General features: G+C 45.3%; 1 protein-coding gene across 2 annotated transcripts in view; it reads right to left on the bottom strand.

Annotated features, from left to right (window-relative positions):
• Positions 1–27151, bottom strand: part of TBC1D10A (TBC1 domain family member 10A) — a 40442-nt gene extending 13291 nt beyond the window's left edge. Inside the window, exons 1-6 of one of the 2 annotated variants that reach the window (XM_066603777.1) lie at positions 26860–27150; positions 6903–7002; positions 2151–2258; positions 1967–2073; positions 278–392; positions 137–202 (exon numbers count right to left, since the gene is read on the bottom strand). In XM_066603777.1, the coding sequence (XP_066459874.1) occupies positions 137–202; positions 278–392; positions 1967–2073; positions 2151–2258; positions 6903–7002; positions 26860–27041 (678 nt within the window). In that variant the 5' untranslated portion in view covers positions 27042–27150. Of the gene's footprint in view, positions 1–136; positions 393–1966; positions 2074–2150; positions 2259–6902; positions 7003–26859 lie in introns of both variants that reach the window. The other variant, XM_066603776.1, reaches the window with a different exon arrangement.
• Positions 27152–27576: the final 425 nt, after the last annotated feature.

Raw genomic sequence — 27576 nt, 5'->3', positions numbered from 1 at the left:
TGATCCTATAGAGACCTTGCCCAGAGAGAGCTCCATCCTTATACAGCATGTGCATAAAACTGATGACGTACAGGGAAATACATCAGCCTGATGAAGGTGTAGTACGCAGCAATCGGGTGAAAACCCCTTTTCTTACCAGCTTCTCACTGTAATAACCCGGGAGGTACTTCTCACAGATCTGCACCAAACACCAGAACGCTTGCTGTGAAAGAAAACAAGCGTGTAAGCCTGAGAATATCAGTGTGCAGTATGTTGTAGACCGTGCTACTCTACTCGCCTCTGCTGGCATATGCATAAGCAGGACTGCTGCTATAGGTGCCTGGGCTTGACAGTATCCTTCATCCGGTCGGTAGAGGGTGTACGCTTTCAGTACCCTAAACAGATCTTGCTGGCTGGAAAGATAAAACGACTCCAGATTACTTTTCACCAACCCCCGCTTATGCGATTTATAGCCTTAAAAACATATCCACGGAGATGTATAATATATTATGGGGCAAAAAATAAACTAACTCCTCAAAACTGGATCCAATTTAGAGCATAGAAGAAATTTCTCATGCTACAACCCAATATAATAAAGTAGCTTCAAACTAGCATGGTCTTCAGATAAATCACAGAAACATACGATTCTCAACTGAAGATATGCACTTAGACATGGCTTGTGAGATTATAGTCGATTTCTCTGACAAATCAGAAGAATCTATCATTGGAAGTCCTCCTTAAAAGGGAACCCATCATGTTGAATATGGTGTCTGATATGCAGATGGCTTGTTATAGAGCAGACGGAACTGAGATATATAATTTTCTAGGAGACGATTCAGTACAATTTAAATCCCTTATCATTCTATGCTTAAGCCCCATTTACACGCAAAGATGATTGCTCAAAATTCACTCAAAAGATAGGATTGACAGTTTGAGCGATCATTTTGCATATGCTGCTAATGAGCACTAATGCCCATTAGTAGGTTATTAGCTTCATTTGCATGTAAATCAAGCTTCCTTTGCTGTATGCAGAGAACAGCAGGTGGTCCGTTATCTGCATACAGCCAATTTGTTCTGCTGCTGAATACAATGTTATCAGCACTCCCGTGGAGAAACCAGCCTGAACGATGGGCTTTAAACTCAACTAAAAATCATTGATCGGACGAAAAGCAAACGATGGTAGCATTTACACGCAACGATTATCTCTGAAAAGACATTGTTTGAGTAAATTTTGAGCTCTAATCGTTGTGTGTAAATAGGGCTTAGGATTCAGTGGGTGGTCTTATCTGTGATCACTGTATGCATGTCCAAAGAGGGAAGGCTGCCAATCACCAAGTAGGACCACCCAATAGACTTCCAAGCATAGAATGATAAGGGATTTAAATGAATACAATACAAGTGCTACAGAATCATCTCCCATAGAAGCATATATGTCTACTCCGTTCCTTCAGCACTAGAACAAGTTGACTTTATGTACAATGTAAATATAAAATATGTCTATAAGTGGAAAAACCCTGTGTGCAACTGGTAAGAAAAATGGCACAAAAAAAAAGGAAGGAAGAAGTTCTAACCGATCAAAAATAAAAGAGGAGGCTACACTTTAACAAACCTCAACAGGCTCCATGTTCATGTAATGGGTTAAACATTGAGCTTCCAGGGTTCTAAGCAGTTGGCAGAAAGGTATTCTAATTATACAGCACTTACAGCTCTGTTCTAAAATAATCGTGGCATGATGCCATTACATGATTTCAAAAATCTGCTGTCCTCAGGCTCGCAGACCTAAATCAATAACCTGAACAAAATGTGGTTACAAGGCCAGGAAAAGCCTGAATAATGCAGAACAGACAACTGCCAATAAGACAATATAAGAAGCCACATTGTTAACTGCAGCATACCGAGACAATGGAAATGAAGAATCAATAAGTGTTGGGAATAGTGTTCATACGCAGCAAACATCCTGCTCACCAACGGCCCCAAAATAACTTACCCATGACCCCCTCGAGCAACAAACATTTCATGGAAAGGAAACTGCCTGTGAAGGTCTCGTTCTATGATGTCCAGCCATTTAGGGTCACCTGCCATTGAGTCCAGCTCCTGCAAGAACCAAGAAGTTTTAGTGGTGGAACTAAATGGCTTGATATAAAACTCTTCTTATTTCCAGTAACACTTACAGTAAATTTGTTGGGGCTCTGGTCCATCTTCACCCTGCTTCCTGAAAGGTATTGCCAGGCACGGCCGCGCAACGCAGGTGGGATCCCCTTCTGACATCTCAGCTTTATCTGGCAACAAAAAGTTTCCAAATGTAATGCAACTTTATAAGAAAAAACATTAAATGCCGAGAGCCAATGCGGTCATTGGATTTGTCACATAGTGTGCGAGCGCAGAATAGCTGTAACAACATGAGTCAGTGTGCAGCTGACAGCAGGCATGTGCCAGTAAGATGTAATGAAATGTATGTTGGGCTCATGGGATGGGGTGGATGAGGGGAACTGGGAACTTGTTTTCAGTGGACCATTTAATGTTCCTCCAGAACTAGAGGATATCAACTAAGAGGGAGATGGTGGAACCTATAGGAGTATCTGCTGTGGATGCAAGAGGGGCGACTGGAACAGCAGATTTACTGGTTGGCACTTTTGCAGAGGAATTAACAAGAAACTCCCATTTCATAGTTTGTTGTAAGCTGCTCAGAAAGGAATATCCAGTATGGAGCAAAATATAGGAGGTCATTACCAAAATGCACAACTTTTAAGGTCCAGGGGGCCAAATGGTCAGAATGCACAAATGACAAGAGCCACAACAACATTTAGGCCTCCTTCACATGGGGGACAAATCACATGTATGTGAAGCCCATGCTTTCCTATGGGTTAATTCATGCATGCAAAAACCTCGTGGGTCCGGTAATATGCCCGGGACTCGTGAGGTTTTGTAGCCCATGTTTCCCTATGGAGCCTTTCTCTCTTTTGCCTCCATGATTTTTGTGCGGTGCGATGCAGCTTTTAACAGATTAGGGCTTTGATAGTAGGAATTCCTACTAAGCCCTAGCTGCAGGAAAAAAATAATTAAAAAAACAGTATACATCACCTTAGAAGCGCTGTCAGCTCGGAATCCCTGATGCTATTCTCCCCCAACTCTTCTGGCCAGCGACTTAAAAATCCCCGCCTCCAGGAAGAGCTACCTCTGATTGGCTAACACTTAGCCAATCACATCCAGCGCTCGATGAGCCAATTACAACCATTAATCGAGCGCTGGCTCTGATTGGCTAAGTGTCAGCCAGTCACAGCCAGCTCTTCTAGGAGGTGGGTATTTTTCAATCCCTGGCCAAAAGAGATGAAGACGACCAGTGCCAGGAAGAAGCTGCAGCGGAGCCCCAAATAATGCTTCTAGGTGAAGTATTCTTTTATTTTTTTAATTCTGCAGCTAGGGCTTATTTTTCAAGTATGCCCCCCCCCCCCCCCCCCCGAAATATCCTCGCTACAAAATCACGGTATTGCCATGAGAAGATGCAGCGATATCGCACAGACCAGCGATGCGATATCGCTGCCATTTACTCGCGGCAAAGCAGTGTTGCCTGTTTGAAGGCCTTAGGCTTCCTTCTATCACACACTTTTTGTAGCTTTTCTTTTTCAGGCTTTTAGAAAAGGCTATGAATTTCACGTTTTTTGCATTTTGGATTCCTGCAGCCATCTCCACTGTAGTTTATGGGCGTTATGGAAGCACCAGAGGGTTTCACAATTTCCATAAACTACAGGGATGACCATGGAAAATAATCCCAGCACCACACTCTTATTTAAGCTGTCTAAAACGAAACTGGTGTTGCCCACAGCAACCAATCACAGCGCAGCTTTCATTTTACCTCAGCAGTATAAGACAAAGGCTGTGCTGTGATTGGTTGCTAGGGGCAACACAGATTTACTTTTAGACTGCATTCATAAGAGTGTGGTGCCGGCCTACCCTGTATAATGAGGACAACTTTATCATCACCATATGTCCTTTCTGGGGTCACAGGACTCATATCCTCCTGATCCAATAACCTATGGCTATGCTATCACTACCCTGGACTACAGTGTGACCACACCTTGGCTAATAGGAAAAAAAAAAAGGAAAGGGGTGGGGTGTGGGTGTGTATGGGGGAGGTGGTTGTCATCCACAGCAGCCAATCACAGTACAGAATTAATTTCCCTTCATAGTAGTTGAAATTGGTTATCTAGGAACGCAACAAAATTCAATTGTTTGTGCAGCCTGTGGAAGCCCGACAGGAATGAACCGTGTGGCACCAGGCTCTGCAGCCGGCCTACTTTCCCCTTCAGCCTGGAGATATATTCTCCCAACCTAGAGAGACCCATTAACAATGAGCATGGAACACACACACACACACACACACACACACACCCTCACCCTCACCCTCACCCTCACCCTCACCCCCACCCCCACCCCCACCCGTTTCCCTGCTGTCTCCAGAGCCACAACTCCGAGTCTCCTCTGACGCATCGTTTACAAGCTGCAGCAGCCTGTGTATCAGACATCAAAGGCTGCTGCAGCCAATGCGAACTCCGCAATCGACCGTTGAGCTCTGTACTTGGCTGCAGCAGCTTATGACATCCTGTACACAGGCTACTGCAGCTTGTAAACAATGTGTCAGAGGGAAGACCAAGATCGGTGGCTCTGAACACAGTGGGAAGTCGGGAGAGTGTAAGCTTGCAGGTTTTTGTTTTTTTTTAACTATTTTTATTGAAAATTTTCCAAATTATAAAAAAAACAAAAACATAACAGTAGGAAAACCTATATAGGTGTATTATGGCTGAGTAATCACAAATCACTAATGAAGACAAGGTAATGGTATTCCGGTATAGAAGCTTGTAGTTCTTACATATGGGGAGCCCGTTTACAATTTTTTAAATAATTTGGCCCACTCCTTTAATGCAACAAACATGGTCAGATGCAATAATTGTCTCCTGAAGCTTCTGGCTAGACAAAGTGCTGCACCGTCAACACCGAAGCTTCATAAAAGGCAGTGTGTTGAGTATTATCTATACTTCATATCTGCCACAAATCTCTGAAGTCAGCCAAAGTCATAGGAAACGAGACTGAACTCGTAGAACGTCTACAAGACCGAGCACTTCCCATACCTGGTAATTACTGTGGAAGCAGCTGTGCTAACCCACAGACCACCACCATGGCACCGCTGCCCGCACTCCCGAAGCCCCATTGTAGGTTGAGTGCTATAGACTACCATGTCAGCAGTCACAGATACCTCCCCATGACCAGGCCTTTGTAGTGCTGCAGGTGTGTGACCTAGTTTACTTAGTATAGGCCTTATAAATAGTTCAATCAGTTTGTATACAAAGTATAAGCCAAAGCGTGACTCCTCCTTCCAGCCCCGTGCACAGGATTCAGCTTTAACCTGTCCATGTGAACTTGCAAGTCTTTCCAGTCGAACCCGGGCCCTTTTCTCCGCAGCTGACAGGAAGCTTTTCTAAAACAAACTATGTCCCAAACACCCAAGGGTGCTCTGAGCACACCCTGCCTTGCTGCACCCAGATGATAGGGTGGTGGTGTTACTGAGCGATGACACGATTAGCAAGGTACACACGCAAATTATTCTGGTGCCCATTTTAAGGTACGGAGTGATTCTCTCGCTAAAGAATCCAAATACTCCTCTATAACTAATTCTTGCATGGTCCCCTATGAAAAAGTGATGTAGACGAAGATTATGGAACAGATTTTTGAAAACTATCCAGAAGGAAAAACTGTCTTTGTTGCCCATAGCAACCAATCACAGCGGCTTTCATTTTTCCAGGTATGACAGCCAAGCTGCGATTGGTTGCTTTAGGCAAAAAAAAAATTTGTTTTAGGGAGTTGGGAAGGAATTTTTTTTCCCTAAAATGAGGAAATCGGCTTTTTCCTTACGGGGTTTTTGCCTTCTTCTGGAGCAGCATTGTAGGATAATAGGCTGACTAGATGGACATAGGTCTTTTTTTAGCTTTACATACTATGTTACTACATTCACACTTCTAGTGGATTTTGTTGCCAATCCACACAAAAATCCGCAACATATTTTGCGTCGCGGATTTTTGTGCACCCAAATTCATTCTTTCAATTGAAGGGATGAAGTCTGCTGCAGATCTCCATCAAAATCCACACCAACTCCAGTACATGAGAGCGTACCCTTAGTTTCATAACTCTACCCCCAAGTCTATCGAACCATTATACCACTAATGACGTGGGCTGTACCCAAGACATCCTTAAAACCAATTCATTTTAAGAAAGCTGCAGCCACCAAGATCACCAGTCCTGATGCCAGCCGACTTCTTCTAGGGTTGACTAAATGGCTGTGTATACAACAATAAGCTGCAAATATCTTACGTCCCCAGACGCAATACGGCAGGAGGTTGCTTGCATTACCAAAGTCACATTAGTAGAAGTCTTCGCTAGAGCTGAGCGAGTATACTTGGTAAGGCACATTACTCGAGCGAGTAGTGCCTTAGCCGAGTATCTCCCCGCTCGTCTCTAAAGATTTGGGGGCCGGCGGGGTGACAGGTGAGTTGCGTCGGGAGCGAGAGAGAGATCTCCCCTCCGCTCCTCCCCGCTCTCCCCCGCCGCTCCCCACCCCCTGCATCTTTAGAGGCGAGCGGGGAGTTACTCGGCTAAGGCACTACTCGCTCAAGTAATGTGCCTTAGCGAGTATACTCGCTCATCTCTAGTCTTTGCCAATATGTAGGCCTGCATACAGAAGTGTTTGGACGCTGGAGGGGCCACCTTCAGCATATGTTCCCGGCAGACCTCGTTTTATAACATACAAGGTAAATACATATCAATTCTCATAGGGAACCAAACATTACAATGTTATTAAGGAATGTTTGGGTTTCATAGTGACACAATCCCCCCTATATTTGTATATTCCCATTCACGTAACATGAGCTTACCTTCTTGTGCCTCTTTGCCATCCACTTGTCCCAGTTCAGCAGCATGTCCAGCCATTTTGCTTCCCGCTGTCTTAATACTTCAACCGACAATTCCTTTTCCCTGTGAAGAAAACAAGACAATACAAAGAAAAATGAGCCCATGAGTGGTTTGTATGCTGCAATATTACAGTTTGCTAGAAGACAGAATAAAGGAGAACGGCTGTCATCAGGGACCATGAGGAGTAGTTAGAAGCACTCTAACTTTTTTGGACAAACTTTTAGTTAAAAAGTCTCCTAAAAATAAGCGGATCATAGGGTGTCCCGCACGTGTGATCAACTGTAACCCACGAGGGAGCCAAGCAGTAAGTGTTTAATTGGCTGCAGGGGAAATAAGGCATTAAACAGCTTCCATTCCAATCAATGGGCTGTCAGTATAATGCACCGGAGCGCGGCGAGAGACTCTTAGCGTTAGCTCTTCGATCAGGTTAATAGAGGAGAGTTCAGAACAAGGGAAACACCAGCTATATTAAAGTGAAAGTTAGCAAAAAAATGTAGTCAAAGCCAGAAGTGTGGTAAAACACAAATAAGAAGCTATACTCACTCATTTAACCCTTTCCAATCACTGTCTGACGTCTTCCTACATTCTGATTCAAGCTTGTACAGCTCCAATGTCAGAAGATGTCCGACAGGGTATTCTTACCGTCTATTAAAGCCACTGTCGGAGCCTCTCAGGCGCACACACACTGGCTTTAGCCAGCAGATGGCACCATTGAGTAACAGCAAAAAGAGAAAGCCTTTTAGGAAACCCTGAATCTAAAATTGGATTGGAAAGAGTTAATCCCCTGCTGTGCCAGCATCACTGCGGTTGTCCTCCTTGCCAGGCTTTGTCCATTTGGCTGTAGAGACTGAATGCCCTTAAACATGGCATGATCACTGCAGCCAGTATATGGCATGAGACCATTGATGGCAGAGACTGGCTACAGTGGTCACATGGCACATACAAGGGTGTCAACGATGCAGCAAAGTATACTACAACCAGCAGGGAGGACCAAACCGGCGAGTTTAAATAGGCGAGTATAGCTTGTTTTGTCATTTTATCTTAAACTCAGACAATGGAATGAATGAATGAATGAATGATAACCGCTTTCACTAAGAATTTACTGATGGAGTATAGAAAACTTTTGCCCAAACTCCTTTAAGCGGACTATAGACAACCATCACGCCCAATTCCCTAATTTTACTGGACCCATGAATTAAAAAGGAAAAAAAAAAGAGAAAATATTCTTCTGCCATGCAGCGCTATGTGGATAATACAACGCATTGTTTGCACATCAGGCATGGTCAGCTGGTTGCCCATTACATCTGCGTCAGCCTTTTAGTCATTTTAAATCAGTAATAAATAACCTCCATATAACAGATGAGGATTATTATACACTGTGCTTATAGAACAAAATGACCGGCTAACATTTATCACTATGATTACCAGCATCTACAGTCATCACCTTTTCCTGCAATGCACTTCTTTTCATGTTTCTCCAATTCACTTCCAGTACTATACAATAGGACAAAGCCTTGGAAACAGTAGCTATTATGTGTGCATGCAGTGCAGAGGCCATGCATATAAGGGTCCATTCACATGTAGGCAATTTGGTGCAGATCTGCAGATTTCACCTTTTGAATTGAATTCAAATTGAAGAAGGTGTGAAATTTTCACCAAAATCTGCTCCAAAAATCAACTATTTGTGAACGCACCCTAATAAAGGAAATGGATGCCATTGTATCGATACAAGAGCAATGGCCACAATACATAATGTAACCATGGGACTTGAGATGTGTAGCCTTGATAAACAACTATAAAAAGTATCCCTCTGGTCCACTTGGGACACATGCAACAGTCATACCCAATGTCTCTATATCAGGGGTCCTAAACTGCAGTCCTCAGGGACCACCAACAGGTCATGTTTTCAGGATATCCTATAGTAAGAACACCTGTGGCAATGTCTAAGGCACTGACAATAATTACCTCACCTGTGCAATACTGAGGAAATCCTGAAAACATGACCTGTTGGGGTCCCTGAGGACTGGAGTTGGGGAACACTGTTCTATAATACACTGCCTGCAGACTTTTAGGTGGACCCCAACATAATAAGTGAACCTATGAAAGCTGTATTTTGGCAGAATACCCCGGAAAGGTTGCACCAAAGACATTTACTGCCAAGCTGTAGTATATGCTAAAAGGGTCTGATCGGTGGCGGCTTCAGTTGCAGGAAAACAGGAGTTCCCTGAAGCGGATATCTGCAGAACAAGTCAGCTGGCAGCAGCCAGTCAAGCAGGTTATATGTGAGATCGCAGGCAGCTGAACGCTCGCTCCGTACAGATCCCTCCCTGCTCCACCATTAAGGTTGATATCAGGTACTGCCGTTCTGCTACACCGACTATTGGCATCAGTGCAAATATGAAATCCTTCTTCTGTCGCAGCCCCTCCGCCATACTTTGGACTGCAGTTCTGCTTGCTCAAACTGTCAACAAAGGAGAATCAACCAATGCACTTGCAGGGCGAGATAACAGCCTTATAACATGCCAGTAATCACAAATTGAGGACCGTCAATAATGCACATCATCAAAAATGTTGTACTTGTTAGATCAATCAGGGCAGCAGAGAATCCACTTTGGAGAAAGTCGCCGATGCTGATCATCATAGGAAGAGAAAGTGACATTTAATAACAACTTCTAGTATACAAGTGTATGAGAGGTGGGGGACTGAACGCTAAACAGGAAATTACTACAACCATTCTAAAAAGTTACCATAATGAAGCACAATTCTCGCAGGCCACTGAGAACACAATCAGAAGCAAGATGTTTATCAACAGCATTCAAAGCCAACTCCTGTTTAGCAGAACTACAAGTCATTCTGTATATACTGTAGATGTGCAGATATACAGTATATGCAGGATGAATACATAGAAGGGTGAACTCTGAACAATCAGGGTATTTATCAGGCACTTCCTTTTCTGTTAGCAGTGCATGGAATGGGGCCGACCGCCCCTTCTGCAACCGCCATGACCTTAGGAAGGAAAGTAAACTCATCCAGAGGAAGTTGGAGCATCGAGTTCTGGATCCCACGCGTTAGTCAGTGAAATCCATGAACGCCCTACTGTCTCATCACATCGTCCTTGCACACCACGGAGGTGTTGCATCAACAATGCCTTCTTAACCCAGAAACAGGCTTTGTATTAAGTCTCCACTATGACTCACATGGCTTCTGCAGACTTTCCTCTGTACACCAGCAACAAGTGCAGAATGTGTTGCTCCAAATATCCATATAAAGACATTAACGAGCGGCAGCGCCAGGGCTTTGGGGATTATACTGCTTTTGGAGAAAGTTTGGCTTCCTACTTGATCTCCGATAACGTTTGTTATAAATGTTGTTTATATCCAGTGTTAAAAGGATCTCCCAGTAAGAAGTTACTGAATATTCTTCCATACATTCTGAAGTAAAGGGAACCCGTCAAAAGTTTTCAACTCAAACTGCAGAATAGTCAGGTGAAGCCCTCAGCCAAAAAATAGCAGAGATATGGGATCATTTGCCCACAATGGGATACAACACAACTAATCATTTGGCTCCCCGATCAGCAGATGTGCGTGCTGCTTACCTGATGAAGCAGTGTCCACTAACACGCAAAGGTCCATTTACATGCAAAGATGATCGCTCAAAATGTCAGAAACTGACGGTTTTGCATTAGGTACTAACGGGGTAATCAGCCCATTAGTATCCAACTAGCTTCATTTGCATGTATTTAGAGAACAGCGGGTGGTCTGTTCTCTAAATACATCACTTTCGTTCTCCCGCAGGCAGCATGCAATGCTATCAGCACTGCCCGCAGAGAACACAGAATTTTATGCTGACTTGAAGTCAGCGATGAACGAATTGTGCACAGTAAGTTCACGATGGGCGCACATTTACACGCAACGACTACCGCTCAAAAGCAGTCGTTTGGACGAATTTTGAGCGATAATCGCTGCGTGTAAATCAGCCTTAACTTCCCTTTAGCAGGGAACATTGCTCATCTGAAAACCAAGAACCCAGTTTAGTACAGATGCACTCTAAGGCCAGCCTCAATACGTAAAAAAACAGAAGCCATTGATTTCAATGGGTTCATTCACTTTCCACCTTTTGTGTGCGCGTCTCCACCCCTTACTGTATAATTGCATTCACCCAGTCCCTTCCTACAATATAATTGCTTACAGATATCCCCCACACAATATAATTAAATAGTCATGGCACCCCCCTCCCATATATAAGCAGCACATTGAATCACCCCCTTCCTGGTCTATACACAAGCGGCACATCAAGAAGAGTCATCTCCCCCTCCTATGTGCTCATGTACCTTCCCTGGCCTGGTCCATAGGCCAGTCATCGATTCTGGGAGCAATCTTAGGTGCTATCTGGAGCCCTGAAGTAGTTAAAAGGGTCACTTGGGACTTTTATTATGGAGAACTTCTCCTTAGGATAGGTCATCAATAGCTGATTGGCAGAGTTTGCCACCAGGGATCCCTGGGCTCGCTATCAGTGTGAACAGCACTGAACACAGATAGCGCTAACAACATTACAGTGGCCCGTTTTGGTACTGCAGGCACAACTTCCACTTAATTCTGCTTCCAGCGCTGTCTGCAAGCCCAGCGATCCTAAGCAGTAGATCTGTACCAATCAACTACTGATGGCCAGTTCATCTAAAGGGTTTCTTTTAACCCTTTGAGGGCTTGTATTGAAAGTGGATATTGCAGGCCACTATAAGACAAGCAGCCTCCGGAATCCTGGAGGTCCTAGAGTGATTCTTCCAGCCTTCTCCAGATGTCATAATAGCATTTTACCATAATTTCATCATTCCAACAGAATGGGTTTTTTGTACCTTGGAGAACAACGCAAAATATGTCAGGTATTTTAACACTGTAAAGGCCACCAGCCCTTCCCTCATTTTTCTCCTTCTTAATGACACTGGTCTCAGATTTCATATACTTCTACATACATACAGAGCTACCTGAACCCAGGTGAGACCACAGCAGACGGCCTTTATCACAAAGCATGGGGGGGGGGGGGGGGGGGGTTATGGTTAGCATTGTCTGAATCATACATTCATAATTCCGAGAAGCTTTCTGCTCCCCAACCTACAGATAGCATCAGCACCCACTTTTTGGGCATACAGCTAAATGCCAATAGAGAGGCGTAGTGTCCATAATTACGTTTTACCCGCTTTGAGTTGGCACCGACGTCATGTCATCAAAAGGCTGCCCTATGGAGAATAGGTTAGCGCTAGAAGGATTTGTACCGGTGACATCAAATACATAGAGAGAAGGTGCTAAAGGATATAGTGGACAAAAACAAATAAATCTCACTCTATGGGTAATGTAATTTTTGTCAGACTATCGTATCAAAAGACACACATGGTTAAGTACATTGGGCCATTTCAAGTGTGGTACTGCACAAAACCTCTTCAATCTGTATATAGTAACTGTATATAATAAGTTATAATTAACTGTGACTCGTTACATGCTGTGTATATGATTCACTGCAGCAGACGTATCTGCAATACTCGGGGTGCGTGACACGTACCTTGTGCAAGCGTGTCGGAGAGAACTTTTCGACATAAGAAGCTCAGGATCACGACACTTATCGGTGCCTCGTGGCATTTTGTAGAATATTATCAGGGCATTTTGGACAGTTTGACAGAAAAAGTGAGGCGGCCTATAGAAGAGGCGGTGATTGGGGTGTGCTTTAAATTCTGCAAGAAGCTTTTTGAATTTTCACATTGTGTACACGGTACCCCAAGGGGTTAAATTAGAAGATGCATGTCCTATTTGTAGTAACCAAGAGTCTCCTTTTCTGTATTCCAATACATTTGGTTTTTCTAGACATGAATGGGTTAACACTGTAGAGATTGTACATACAAAACACCTCTTTTAAATATTCTAATTAAACATGTAAGGGATAGCCTGCTATGATACAGAGCCGAGTCCAGTATCAAACACGTGTGTACGTGGATTCTTCCCATCTGCGGGGGAACCTCTCGCCGAACGTTCCATCACAGATGCGGCTAAAAGTACCGGAAGAACAAGTGCTACATGCAGTGGGGCTTTCTCTTTCGTCCAAAAGCCGGGCGGACCCTATTATAGTCAATGGGGTGCATCCTGCACCTTTCGATTCCATTCAGAGACTGAACCGTTCGGCTGCGGGGATTCCCCTTTCCTGTTCCCCAAATGGATTACCCAGTGCAAGTGTGAAGCCATCCTAAAAAGTTGTTTGCTTTTTAATTTACAGAGAACTGTGATCTTGCAGAACGCGCCCATGCGTCTTCCCATTACCCTAGCACTGTGATGGCGAACCTATGCCACACTTGTCAGCACTGACACACGTAGCCATAGTCGCTGACACGCAGCCGCTGTCGGCCGATCACGCCATTAGTGAATACTAGCAGGGGCCGTGGCTCCCCTGCTGGTATTCACCAACCAGCGCTACTAACAGGGCTGATCCCGGCGCACACCGTGATGTCAGTGTGCAGCCGGGATCCTCCCTCCTCCCCCAACATCTCTTACCATTTGGTTCCGCAAGAGCGTCCGGGGGAGGAGGCGCCAGGAGCACACTGACGTCACAGTGTGCGCCGGAGATCATCGCTGAAGACGGCGCGGAGGGAGTTCGTCGAGGGAGTAAGTACGTGGGTCTTGGTGGGCACTGTCGCTGCTGGGGGGCCCTTCATTAATAAGATAAGTGAGGGGGAGGCTGCGAAAGGCGAGGGCCTGTGCTATAGGTGTTTTGGGTTTATTAAATACAGTTATACATTACAATTATATATTTTTGTTATTTAAACTATAAATATCGCAAATTTATGTTTTTTTTTCTCGAAGTGACACCACCCGAGTTATGCTCCATTTTTTGGCGAATTTTGACACACCGAGCTCAAAAGGTTGCCCATCACTGCCCTACCAGGTTCTCCCTTGCACTATTGGATTGTGGATCTGAGGAAACACGTATGTTGTCAGCTGAATTCCCAATTTTGTGTGTTTATATATAGTACCATTACCAGAAACATCTGCAATACTGAAAGTCATCAGTTGCACTTCCCATTCTACGTACTTGTAGGAAAGGGGAAGAGTAGTGATAAGAAGCAGGTAAGTAGGTACATCTACTAGTACAGTCAGACCTACCATGAAGACCAGTAAGTGTTAGATGTATTAACTAGAATGGGGTCTGCCAGGCTCCCATCACGTTCTCTGGCACTTGGCCAAACCAAACAGCGCAGCATGCTGCAGTATCCTCTGCCATATAATCCCCAAACTGAACCGGATGTGAACATAGTCCTAGATGTGGGCCACGACTTAAAATGGATTCAAATCCACCCTGTACTTTCCGCTTGCTGCTATATCTGCTAATCACTGGCTACAGAAGGTCACTGCTGTGGCCAGTGATTGGCTGTAGCGGTCACATGTCCTGGTCAGCAGTAACCAGGAAGTACAGAGTAGATGTGAAGCAACTTTAAGTCATGGGAAAACCCCTTTAAAGGGTCCTGACAGACCTATGGACTGAATGTTGGTTTTTAAGGGTCAGTGATTTCTAAAGCCTATGTCAGTGCAGTGTTGGAGGTCTCCTTTCCTCCAACGACCATCTTTATTTGTTGAGGTTGGGCACCACATCGGTAATAATTTCTAAGCGCTGTTCCCTTGTTATACATTTGAGCAATGCCAATGTACACTGCGCCTGTGCCAGTCTGTACTCTATAATTAACGGCCCCCTCTGATAAAGTGAATATTTACGTTCACAAATAAAGCGACCCGACGGGTTAGTGCCTTAACGCCTGTCCACAGTGAAGTCATTGGGAAAGGAGGTAGAAGATACACCCATGAGAAAAGTTTCTCTCGCTGTTCTGTATTTTATAGTGGAAACAGGACGCTTGTTAAAGAGGAACTAAAAAAGCTAAAAAGTTAGTACTTCGTACAAAACAGTAATGATGGTACAAAAATTCAGTTTAGAGAGAGAGAGAAAAAAAAAAAAGGATTTTAACCCTTTCCAATCCACTGTCTGACGTCTGAAGACATTCTGATTGAAGGCTGTACAGCTCCGATGTCAGAAGACGTCCGGCAGGGTATTCTTACTGTAGATTACTGGCCGCTCTGTTGTCGGGGGCCTCTCCAGCATGTCACATACTGCAGTGCTGGCTCTAGCCACCAGATGGCACCATTGTATAATGGCAAAAAGAGAAAACCCCCCTAGGAAACCCTGAATCCAAAATTGGATTGCAATGGGTTAAGACTCAAGAGACATATGAAGAGTTTTGCATTATAGTACAGCATACTAAAATATTTCATCACTTACTAATTCGTAAAGTCCTACAACTACTAATGCTAAGTAAGAACTAAGGAACTACAGATAATGGCGCTGCAGCAATTGTGACTGGATGCCAGATGGGCCAAAAAGGTGCCCCTCTTACAGGCGGAGCCTCCCCTTAACCAATCAGAGACCGCAATAAGCCTTTTTACTGACCTCACTAATGGGATTTAAACACACACACACACACACACACACACACACACACACACACACACACACACCTTTTAAAGCAGTGACTTGGTTGACTACCGACAGCCAGGCTCCTGCTCTAACAACCAGGAACTGTGAAACCTCAGATCCTGGCAGTTTAACCCCTTACATGCAACAATACCAGCAACTGCAGCATGTAAGCAAGTGACAGGGGGAGGGGGCTCCTTCTGTCACACATTGACACCCCACAATGCAATCGCAAAGTACCGATGGGTTGCCAGAGCAGCCAAAAGTCTGACAAAAAGGACACAGGGCAGTGAAAATATTTTGTTACTTATTGCACATGGTGAATGCCATAAAAATAGTTTAAAACAATAATGCAGGAACTGTTCTTTTTCTTTTGTCTGCCTCCCAAAAGATGTGCTAAAAAGCAATCCAAAAGTCACATGAACCTCAAAGTGGTACCACTAAAAACTACAACTCTTCCCGCATAGAAGAAGCCTTTATGTAGCTCCTCTGCTAGAAAAATAGAAAGGTTATGGGTCTTAAAATGTGGTGATGCAGATTTGATTGTTTTTCATTAAAATGTTTTTGTTGTGCAAAAGTAGTAAAAAAAAAGTTAATAAATATCTATATGAACTTGGTATTGCAGTAATTGTGCTGATCCAGATAAGAAAATCATGTTATCTTTACCGTATGGTGGCGACTATAAAAACGAAACAATGGTGGAATTTTTGGACTTTGATTACATTTTTGGGGTGGAAGATGGAAATAAAGTTATACATTATATGCACCCCAGAGTGGTGCCATTGAAAAAAAATAAATACAACTCCTCCTACTAAAAAACAATCCCTCCCATGGCTATGTCAACGAGTTAGGTCCTTTGCAATGTGATGGCATCTAAGGGGTTAAAGAATTTACTGTATAATGATAACTATGTTATTGGCCGAGGTCAGGTGGCTGAACCCCACCAATCAGGAGAATGGGGGTCCTAAATGTCCTTGAATAATTGGAGCAGCGGTCGCACAGGTGCGACACGGCTATATTTGTTTTAATGGGGCTACTGATGATAGAGATGAAGCGCTCTGTGAGTCCTACTGAAATAGATGGAGATGGTGCGCAGGTGTGACCACCACTCTATTCAGGGCTAATCAGAACCCCCATTCACCTAATCGGTGGGCATCCCACCATTCAGATAGTTATCCCCTAAGGAATATCCCCCCCTAAGGAATATCTACTTTTGCTAGGACAACCCCTTTATTGATGGATCATAGAAGGGAGTGTGCAGCTGCGGTCCTCCCTGAACTCATCTATATGATCTGTGTAACGGCCTGCAGTTACAAGCGCCGGCCACTACACAGAGGTTGGAGCAGAGACTTCCTCTGCTTCCATTCCGACCCGTGTAATTGTGGCTCTGTTAGCAGGCGCACAATCAGCTGATCGGTCGGGGTTGACTACTGAAGACCTATCCTCAGGATCATCAGTAGTATTCTCCCTGGAAAACCCCTTTTAAAAAGGGTTGTATGGTGAAGTGGAAAGATTATAGGTGCCCAAAGGGCAGGAGTTCCAGAGGTGTTCCTTTGCCTGCTCAATTTCATCGTTTCACCTAGCGTATTGCGCGCGTGCATTTATGCATTCCCATTGACTTCTACAGGGACTTTAAGGGGGAAAAATGTGCAGGAACATGGAGCACGCGGCTTTTTTTTTGCATGCTACCGAAATGCGCAGGAAAAAATTCCGTGCATGTGAACCAACCCATTAAAATCAATGGGTTCCAATATCTGTGTATTGCATGTGAAAAAACCACATGTCCTTGAATTAGTCCTGGACAAACCTATTTAAGGCAAAGCACTGATTGCCCAATGAAGTCGACTGCTATTCAGTGTCCTTAATGGAAACTTTCTAGTTCCGGCACAACTCTGGTTTCAGTTGACAGTAATTGTCCTGGGTGTGGAACTCCTACGGACGCAGTGCATGAGGCATCCACAGGAATCCCTTTATTAATAGCATTTAAAGCTCGTTTATATGGGCATTATGGAAGCTGGAAAATGGAATCCACTGACCGAGTGGCTCTGTCTTACGAGATAACCGAAGAGACTCCGTTGACTCGGCACTATTTAACCCTTAATTTAATGGCAATTAGCGACCCCAGCCGGGACCTCCAACACGGATGTGAGGCCAAATGCACGCGGCCGGGTCCGGTTCCGACAGAGATCTCGCAGTGGAATCACACCCTGTGCCTCAGCGGTGACCCCTGCATACCTGTCGCTTGTCTTCTCTGTACTGCGGATGTGCCTGCTGGCACACCGCCGCACACGTGCAGTGCAGAGAACGACACTGCGAACTGCCGCAGGACAGACAGCTTCCATTGACTGAATAAAGACATGCTGCGATTTTCACCCCGAGTTAGGGGGGGGGGGGGGGGGGGGGATTACAGTTGATTTCTGCTTGTGAGCATGGAAAAGTATTTTGCATAGCATGGCTATGGGCAGTATTTGCTGCAGGATCCACAGGCGAACGCTTGCTCCGGATCCCGTAATGCAAATACGCCCGTGGGCATTGGGCCGAAGGGTGAGTTTTTGGCTAGAGGATTTGGTGGCAAAGAAAAAGGAATCAGGATTCAGAATTCTGAGCAAAAGATTTACAAATATATGAATCTTACTTTCCTTAATGCAGCGACAGGATCACAACGCACAAACTAACATGGCAGGATAGAGGTGAACATCACTCACATGAACGATCGATAGACCAATGACAGGAAACAGGAGACATACAACTACAACAACCGTTAATTACTTTACTAGCAGGCAAAAGCTTCTATTGTAAATCAACCCATCAGAAAATGAAATGCTCTTCTTACTGAAGGACGACCCCTCATGAATAACATTTTATTAGTGATTAAATGGGATTTTTATTGCTAGACTTAAGGCCCATGTAGACACAACGATTATCGTTGTCTCATTTACAGAGCAGGATGATTGCTCAAATGTCGAGCGATCACCTTGCGCTCCGAGCTGAGGATGCAGAAGACAAGCAAGGCCGCTTGTCTTCTGCATCCAGCTGTTCCCCACTCCGAGCGCCCAGCTGTTATACAGCCAAGCACTCTGAGCGGAGGATGTAGAAGACAAGCCGCCCCGTTTGTCTTCTGCGTCCAGCTGTTCTCTGCTCGGAGCGCCTGGCTGTTATACAGCCGAGCACTCCGAGCGGGGTATGGAAAATACAGTTGGACCGCTCTGTTCTTTATACCCAGCCTGTCATCAGGGACGGGTTACAGCTGAAACAATAGTATCAGCTGTATCCCACTGTGAATGCTTGATAACTGATCGCTGATCTTTCAGCATGCTGAAAGACAACGATGAGCGACGGGGCAACAAAAACTGTACGATGTCAGTGCACTTACACAAAAGACGGCTTTTGAGCGATCATCGTTGTGCCTAAATGGGCCTTTAGGTGGTTTCTAATAACAGATATAAACTGAGTCTCTGAACAGCTGGAATAAAAGGATTTTAAGAAAACATCAAGTGCCTAGGTCATAAAGTGTGGTGAAGGTCAGACCACTGGGACCCTGCACTTGAGAAATGTATTAAAGGGTTATATTTAACACTTATCTCTCCTTCACCACCTACATCCAATCTCTCCTTCAACCCTACATCCAATCTCTGGCCCAGGCATGCCACCTGCACCTCAAGAAAAAAAAAAAAAAAAAATTGCAAGAATCTGCCCTTTCCTCATTGTGGACACGATAAAAACGCTAACTGTCGCTCTCATCCACTCTCGGCTCGATTACTGCAACCCGCTGCTGATCAGCCTCCCCTGATCCAGACTCTACCGCCTCCAATCCATCCAGAATGTGGCAGCCAGGCTGATCTTCCTGTCCAGCCGCTACTCGGACGCCTCTGCCCTGTGCCAATCGCTGCACTGGCTGTCCGCCATATACAGAATTCAATTCAAACTCACCACCTTCATCCATAAAGCTCTCCACAGCGCCGCCCCGCCCTACATTGCCTCCCTCATCTCAATACACCACCCATCCCACGCGATCCGCTCTGTTAACTAAATCAGACTAAGTGCCCTTTTAACTCAAACCTCTCATTCCCGCCTCCAAGACTTCTCCAGAGCAGCACCTGTCCTCTGGAACGCGCTACCCAAAACTATCTGGGCAATCCCTGGCACACAAAACTTCAGGCGTGCTCTAAAAATGCACCTCTTCAGGGAGGCATACCATATCCCCTAAACCAAACCCCTCTGTACTAGGCCTGATAACATGCTCCCTGTTTTACTAACTGCAATTCCTGCTAGCCTCCATCAACCGCCCCCTGCAGTCACACCGATTCAGCCACTATATGGTCTGACCATTCATTGTTTGTGTATACCATCCCTCACTCTCCACCGTGCACATCTCCAGCCCCTCTACCTTCTGTATCCCCCCACTATCTGTAGTATGTAAGCTCGTTGGAGCAGCACCTTCACCCTACTGTCTCCATCGACTGATTACTATGTAACCGTGGTTTTGTTTCTGATCCCCCGTTTTGTAAGCTCTGAGGAATTATGTTGGCGTTATATAAAAAATAATATTTTATTATTATCATTATTCCTGACCCATCATCTGGTCTGGAGATGGATTTCAGGGGTCCATTGTGAAGGAATACTGCTGTGCTAATATCCCACCTAAGCCCAATATAAGAGGGGCCGGCATTGCACCTGTATTTTTATAGCCAGCCTTTCTTGCTAATGGGCTATGTGGATTCATCAAGCTCTGCCACACGGAGTATCTAAATAGCAGGGCTGACTAATCCTGTAGGATGAGTCACTATTGTTGTCACTAAGAAATACATTTTTCAGAAGACGGATTTTAATTAAAATTTTAAGAAACCCAAATTAAGTCATAATTCAAAAGCTAATGAATTGCCCAGAGAGACAGCCGACGGCGGCGCCCTCCATACCACGCCAGCAGCTTGTGGAGACTTCTGTAGTCAGCCGTCCGCCAGATCTGGGATAACAGATAAATAAATGCACCACAGATTCAGATTTCCGATTACATGTCTAGTTTTAGTCCCTCCTCGTATTCCTCACACATGTAACATCTTCAAGTTCTTCAGGTTCACCCATGTAGTTGTTCCCCAGTGTGCGGTGCTATATTCCCCTAGGGGGTCCTGAACCCCCCCCCAACATGGCCGCCATAGAAGGAGCCGTCAGCTGAGAGATGTTTACTACGTAGCTAAAGTAATACAAAAAACAAACCCCTCCGAAGTGTGCCTATATGGAGTATGCCCGACACTGGTAACTAGGGGGCAACAGAGAGTCAACACCAGTGTATACTAGTCACCAGACTACAGCCTGCTGACCAGCCCCACAGAGACGCTTTGGGCAAGGACTTCCACATCTATCAGGATGGGATCCCGTTCTGTCCTCCATGTGCACAGAGACCTAGAGAGTTCAAAAAATATCTATCTATATCAAATACTGGCGCAATTAAAAATTGAAAACTCATCAACTTCCCCTGTATTTTTGGTTGCAAATAGCAACCAATCACAGCTCAGCTTTCATTTCTTATACTGCTGAGGTAAAATGAAAGCTGCACTGTGATTGGTTGCTGTATACTATACTGCTGAGGTAAAATGAAAGCTGTGCTGTGATTGGTTGCTATATATTATACTGCTGAGGTAAAATAAAAGCTGCACTGTGATTGATTGCCATTTCTTATACTGCTGAGGTAAAATGAACGCTGTGCTGTGATTGGTTGCTGTATATTATATGGACAAGGTAAAGGAAAGCTGTGCTGTAATTGGTTGCAATTTCTTATACTGCTGAGGCAAAAAATAAAAGCTATGCTGTTATTAGTTGCTATGGGCAACACAGATTTTCTTTTGGACGGCTTTCCTAACAGTGCGGTGTGGGGCTCATTTTTTTGTGGCCTACTTTGTATATTCCAGGACTGCTAGTCATAAAATCTTTTTGAAAGCCCAATTATAGCGCCGTGCAATACACAGGTATATCACCTAGTTATATATAAAAATGTCACTCCTTACAGAACCTTTACCCGGCTGCTGTCAAGTCTGTCACACAAGTCACATGCACTTCCTTCCTCAGGCCTCATGCACACGCTCCGTCCAGATTCCGACTGCGGAGCACACGGGATCTGGCCCTGACTGCAGCCGGCGACCCTGCGTACCTGTCGTTCTCCTGCTTCTCTGCACTGTGGACGGTCCGCACGACTCCCTGACGGACATGTAATGTACAGTTTTTTTAAAACTCCTGCTTTTCCTGTGGAATCGTCTGAAATTAACATAGCGGTTGGCCCGCGGGTCGGACGGCTTCCATTGACTTCAATGGAATCCATCCATGCGAACACGGCAGGAAAATGGAGCATGCTGAGATTTTTCCTTCACGAGCAGAAGCCGCAATTGGTTTCCACCCGTGTGCAGAAAGAATCACTTTGCCATAGCATGCTATGGGCGGTATTTGCTGCGGAACCCGGAGGCCCACCTCGGATTCCGCAGCAAACATCTGCCTGTGTTTGGGAGGCTTTACTCTATACAGCGACCGTCCACAATACACTGAAGATTACTGCGGCCCAGCTGGAAGATCGGAGAAGACCGTCACAAGTGACTCCCTCCATATTGACCAAACACTTTAAATCGTGATTCTTTTTTTGGGGGGGGGGGGGGGGCACAGCCATTACTTACTACTCTAAGCTGGAGTGTGATGACACAACAAGCAGAGCGCAGACCAGGTCTAGTATCGGACACACTTATGAGGGCCACAGACACGGCGCAAGTCATGACGCTTCTCATATCAGTATTTATCCCCAATGGCACATTCACATAGACGTATTTTCTGTCCGTATATTTTTTTTTACATATTAAAGACATAGGAAACACGGACGCAACATTGATATTAAAAAGTGCACAAACACCCCCAAAAAACATGCACCGAAAATGTTGCATTTTTCAGACACCAAGCTGCATACGCCCATTTGATTGAGCCTTGAAGGAGCTGTTCACATCAGGAATCTCATGAAGACATAGAGAAATGTGCACAAATTTTAAACGTAACCGTACGTTTTTAAAATGTATCCATTACATGGACGACCATCTATTTGTGTCAATTTTTACATTAAAACGTTTTTTTTGAGTTATTACTTTTTCAATAGTTTTGGCTCCCAAATGCTATGGTAATATACTCACTGTGGCGCTGGACCGCCATTTAAGCAGTTCACTGTCATGGCGTGTGGCAGGGAACGTCATTAAGAATAAAGGACTGATGAAGCCCCATAAATCTGTCAGGTGGGCTTCTAAAGTAGAAGTCCTGAGGCAAGTTTACAGGATGTCACCCATGATGTCCCCTGTGAGTAAACAACCCACGTGACCGCTGCAACTAGTTTAATTGGAGGACCAGAGCGGCAGCCAGCAGCCGTGCATGATGGGTAAGTTTATTACATACTCTATACCTCCAATGTTTGGGGTTCTCAGAGAACCCCTTTAAGAAAAGTACGTGGTTTTCACTGTAAACTTTTTTTTTTTTACTTGTTTGGTGGTTGAACGTTTTTTCCTTTAAAAGGCCTTAAAGAATAAACAGCATTTGATAACAAAAAGTATAAGTTAAACATACAGCTATACATTTTTCATTGACTAACGTTTTAAAAATTTAATAAAAAATAAAAAAAATATATATATGTATCCATATGCTACACCCAACCCCCCCCCCCCCCCCCCCCCACACACACACACACACACACAAAAGAGATTAAAAGGCTACATTTTTAGATATAAATTTTACCCATTGTAGCCTACGGGTACTTGAAGCTATACGTTTTTTTGGTATGAAAACATATATGATTTAAGGATGCTTAAATCCTAGTGAGAATGGTCACTTACCCCCTCCCCCTCCACCCCCCACAAACTAAACTGTTACTTCCAAAAGGGAAGAATTAAAAATGGATATAAAATCCTTTCTGAAGGTCCTAATCTACTGTAGGGAGTAACACACAAAACAATGCATACTACTGAAAACTAATGTTGTATTTACTAAAACTACCAATACAGGCGTTGTGGGGAAACAATCTGTTTACTACTCTGCGCCACTAACATTGTATGAAGAAATGAAACACAGAACAAGAACATGAAGAAGAGAGCGGGACGTCACGACACACAGAAGATTAATCAGAGTCCTGGCTTACGGCCAGCGGTAAATGACCACTTTGGTAGCGCACTCCCAGTCACATGACCTAAATTCTGTGACGAGACTTTCCAAGTATGCAGGTCGCACAACCCATTTAATTTCATTTTAATATAAGTGGAACACTTGCCTGACTACACAGTCCCCAATGCATCTGTAATGAACTAGAATCGCAGGACAACTTGTGACAAAGTTGCAATGAGTGGCATAAATGGTCGACTATGGATACAAGCTTGGCATCGTATAACCGCAACAGACTCGGTGGCATGGCCAATTTACACCAGGCAGATCTCAGAAGTATGTGAGGTTTCAGGAGACAATGCGGCCGTTCTACAGAAGTGACAGAGCCCAGATGTAAGCGGTCACACACGCCCGCACACCCAACTCCCTCTACCGGAATGTTCCACCGGGGAGCCGTCATGCTCACATGTGAACAAATCACTGGCAGACCAAGTTGTACACACACGACATTGAACTTTATTAGTGATCCATCAGCCTAATATCTGATAGTTATGGGATAGCCTGGCCAAAGTTCTACTACTGAACTGCCGCCAGAGTGATAGAGGGAAAAAAGGGGCCCTCAGCAGATGACTGTTAGCTCCATGGGGCACTATACCCACTTCATGCCACAATAGGCTCTTTCTAAAAACATCCATGGCAAACAGTGGATTTCCAAAGTAGCCATTCTAAGAAAAAAAAAAGTATCAGATAATACAGTTTTGTTATGATCTTGCACATGTGATACTTGTGCATATATATCCCACAGGTCTATAATATGCTGCCGACAACCAGTAATGATCCATATCATACCTACATGTACGCAAAGCCAAGAAAAAGACATCTGCCATAGATTTAAAGGAGTTGTGTTATTACAAAAATTAGTTTAACAGCTGGCCATGGGATAAAACAAACAAGGCATATTCGCCTGTCTTCGGCCCCCTGGGCACATCTGAGCAGATGCCGTGTCTGGGAGTCCGGTGGCTGCTGCAGCCAATCAGAGGCTGCAAAGCCCCCCATCTCAAACTCCTGGCTTCACTGCGCCCCAAGATGTGAACACTGATCCCAGGAGTTCGGATGGTGATGCTACAGCCTCTAATTGACCACAGAGGTCACCTGACTTCCAGTGGATGTCCACACTGGGCGACTAGGCTGTGGGAGCTGCTCAGTTGTGTCTTGGGGGTGGGGGCGAATTCTGGAGAGTATGCCTTTTTTAAAGTTTTACCCCATCACCAGCCATTACAATATTTTTTTACAATAACAACCCCTTAAAGGCTTGTGTACACATTCGTATTATGAACATCTTGAACAGAGCTGTAGTAGGGGGTACATAGAGGTTCATAAGCCCCCTACCATGCTTCCATTTACATAGGAGACTGGTTTTCTGCTGTATTCATATAGAAACGCAGAAAAAGTCCACAAGGGCCATCTAGTCTGCCCTTATATTACTTCTCTTAGAACAGATACCCCAGCATGCTTGGATTCATTTATTGTTCATTCTCCAGCCGCATCTGCTGGAAGTTTCTTCCAGGCATCTACTACTCGTTCAGTAAAATAATAATTTCCTGACGTTGCTTCTGATCTCCCCCACCTAATCTCAGATTGTGCCCAATGTTCCAGTGTTTGGGCTTCTTATACATACATTCCCTCCTGAACTGTATTTATAGCTTTACCATCTATAAACAGTCATCCCCTATAAATACCATAGGCTAAGTTATGGTGCTGACAGTTTGGGTGACGTGGAGTCCGGGAGGCTCTTCTCATACTCACCCGGGAGTGTATGTGCACAGTCTTCTGAAGAGGGTCAAACTGCGGCGTCACACGCCAACAATGCCCAGGGTACAGCGCAGGAACATGTGAGTGTGAAGAGGCTCCCTGGACTCACCTAAACTATATGCACCGTAACTTTATGATGCTTATAGTCGATCGAAAACCTTTAAAGGGAGCTTGTCATCATGCAACCCCCTCTCACTTCTTCCCTCCAGGCTGTACAGATGAAGTTCATTAGAAGGACACAGTCATCATGTTTGAGCCCCACAAACTAAGTTGTTGTAAAGATGACATCACATGAAGTCACCTGACCACTGCAGCCAATCAGAGGCTGCAGCATCACCTGGCTCAAGCGCTCACATCCTGGGTGCCACGATGCCAGGACAGTGACCTTGCAGCCTCTGACTGGCTGTGGCGGTCAGGTGACGTCATCTTCACAACAATCACCGGTAGGACGGCGGGGCAACAGTGCAGGATCCCCACGGCAGCGAATGGGCAAGTCCTGCTCTTTTCATTATTTTAAGGCACTTGGAGCCATAGCAGGAAAGTTGTCCGGTAACAGGACAAGCCCTTTAAGTCTTTCCTGATTAGTGTGGTACGAAGACATCCAGCACTGCCATATGCCGTGGATGTCTTATGTACAGAGGTCTCCTGCCCCAAAACCATTTCTTCTAAAGGAGTATACATCCGTCCATAGAGCCTCGCCATGACGTCTGTACGTGCAGGATACATTCGTCTGGTTAGGTGGCACTGTGCCCCTTTAGAGGATACCCATAGTGGACAGAGGTCCGTAAAACACGATGCCAGAGAGGGAAAAAAAATGTGCGCTTTCCCACGTACACCTGGATACAGGGGCATGCCCGAAGTCCATGCATTTTATTTGCACCATGTGGGTAGGGGCACAGGAGGTAAGGGGGTATGTATCACATCACCGGTCGCAGGTCCGGCACAAGATATCAGAAAAAAAAGCGCTGCATGAGCCGGGCAGCTGAGCAGAAAGCGACCGGACCGTTCAATGGGGTCTATTTGGCGCTGCTGGGTTCCGTCATAAGACAAAACTGCTCGGTTGTGGGGATTCCCTTTTCCGGAACCCCCGATGCAGATGTGAAAACACCCCGATATTAGTATACTGGTATTTCTAAATACAATGCAATACCACAATTGCAGTGACATATGATTGGCATCAGGGGGAGGGGAGGTAAGTTCTCTTAGTACACACAGATTTGTCATCCATGGTCGGAGAAGGGGAACCCCCAAAACACTTGATGAATTGATGTTGCAAAAAAATAAATACATTGTCTCAAGTGAAATAGTTGAATTCTCAGGAAGATCTGCTGATCGCCAGGGAGGTCCAGACTGCCGGGAGGTAAGCATTCCCTGCACACCGTACAACTACCGATCCCCCGCGGTAGGTGACCTGGCACCCAGTGACGTGTACTGCTCCGTGGTGACAGCTGCGCCCTCTGACCCCGTCCCACAGCCCCCCCGCTCCCCGGCACTCACCGGTCACCGTTCTCCTCGGTCTTGATCAGGAAGCCGTACTTGTCAGTCCTCCTCTCCGCGGTGAACCCGTTGATCTCAGAGTCTGAGCCTAAAGACTCGAGTTCCGGGTCACTGAGGGTCTCCCTGGTTCCCCGTAGACTGGCAGAGGGTGACCCGCTGCCCTCCCCGGGGCTCCGCGCCATCCCGGCTCCCCTCCACCTCCTCAGCAGCACGGAGCCAGCATCTCACCGGCCCCCGCCGCACCTCTCACTCTGCTCTCCCCACAGCGGCAGACACCTCCCGGGGCCTCACTCGCTCTCCCCGCCCCACTAGCCCGCCGTCCAATCACTTGTCAGGGAGCAACAAGGTGAGCCAATAGATGCACGCAGCCTGTCTCAGACAGCCAATCAGGACAGAGGAAAAAACTGTCAGTCAAGTAAGTGTCCTGCAATCCGTAATATTAATTAGTTGCCATCCCGTCTAACCACTTAGCCAATGGCAGACAAGTATCTGGACGGAGGGAGCCAATAGCAGCGTGAGACTGTCCAGATTCTTAGTGTCAATCTGCCTGACGCCATCATGTCAGATATGAGCGCTCCTGCGGCGGCCTGTAAACACTGCAGCTCCGCCTAGTGGGGGCCGGTCACACGGGAGGCTCCACTAACGTGTCCGGCACGCTGCCCCTTCCAAGTCCTGGAGCTGTCAGAGGAGTTGGCGAGTGCCATATGTACTAACGGA

The sequence above is a fragment of the Eleutherodactylus coqui genome, chromosome 5, assembly GCF_035609145.1.
Source record: "Eleutherodactylus coqui strain aEleCoq1 chromosome 5, aEleCoq1.hap1, whole genome shotgun sequence".
Taxonomy (NCBI): Eukaryota; Metazoa; Chordata; class Amphibia; order Anura; family Eleutherodactylidae; genus Eleutherodactylus; species Eleutherodactylus coqui.
The sequence above is the reverse complement of the archived record's forward strand: the minus strand, read 5'-3'. Positions and strand labels throughout refer to the sequence as shown.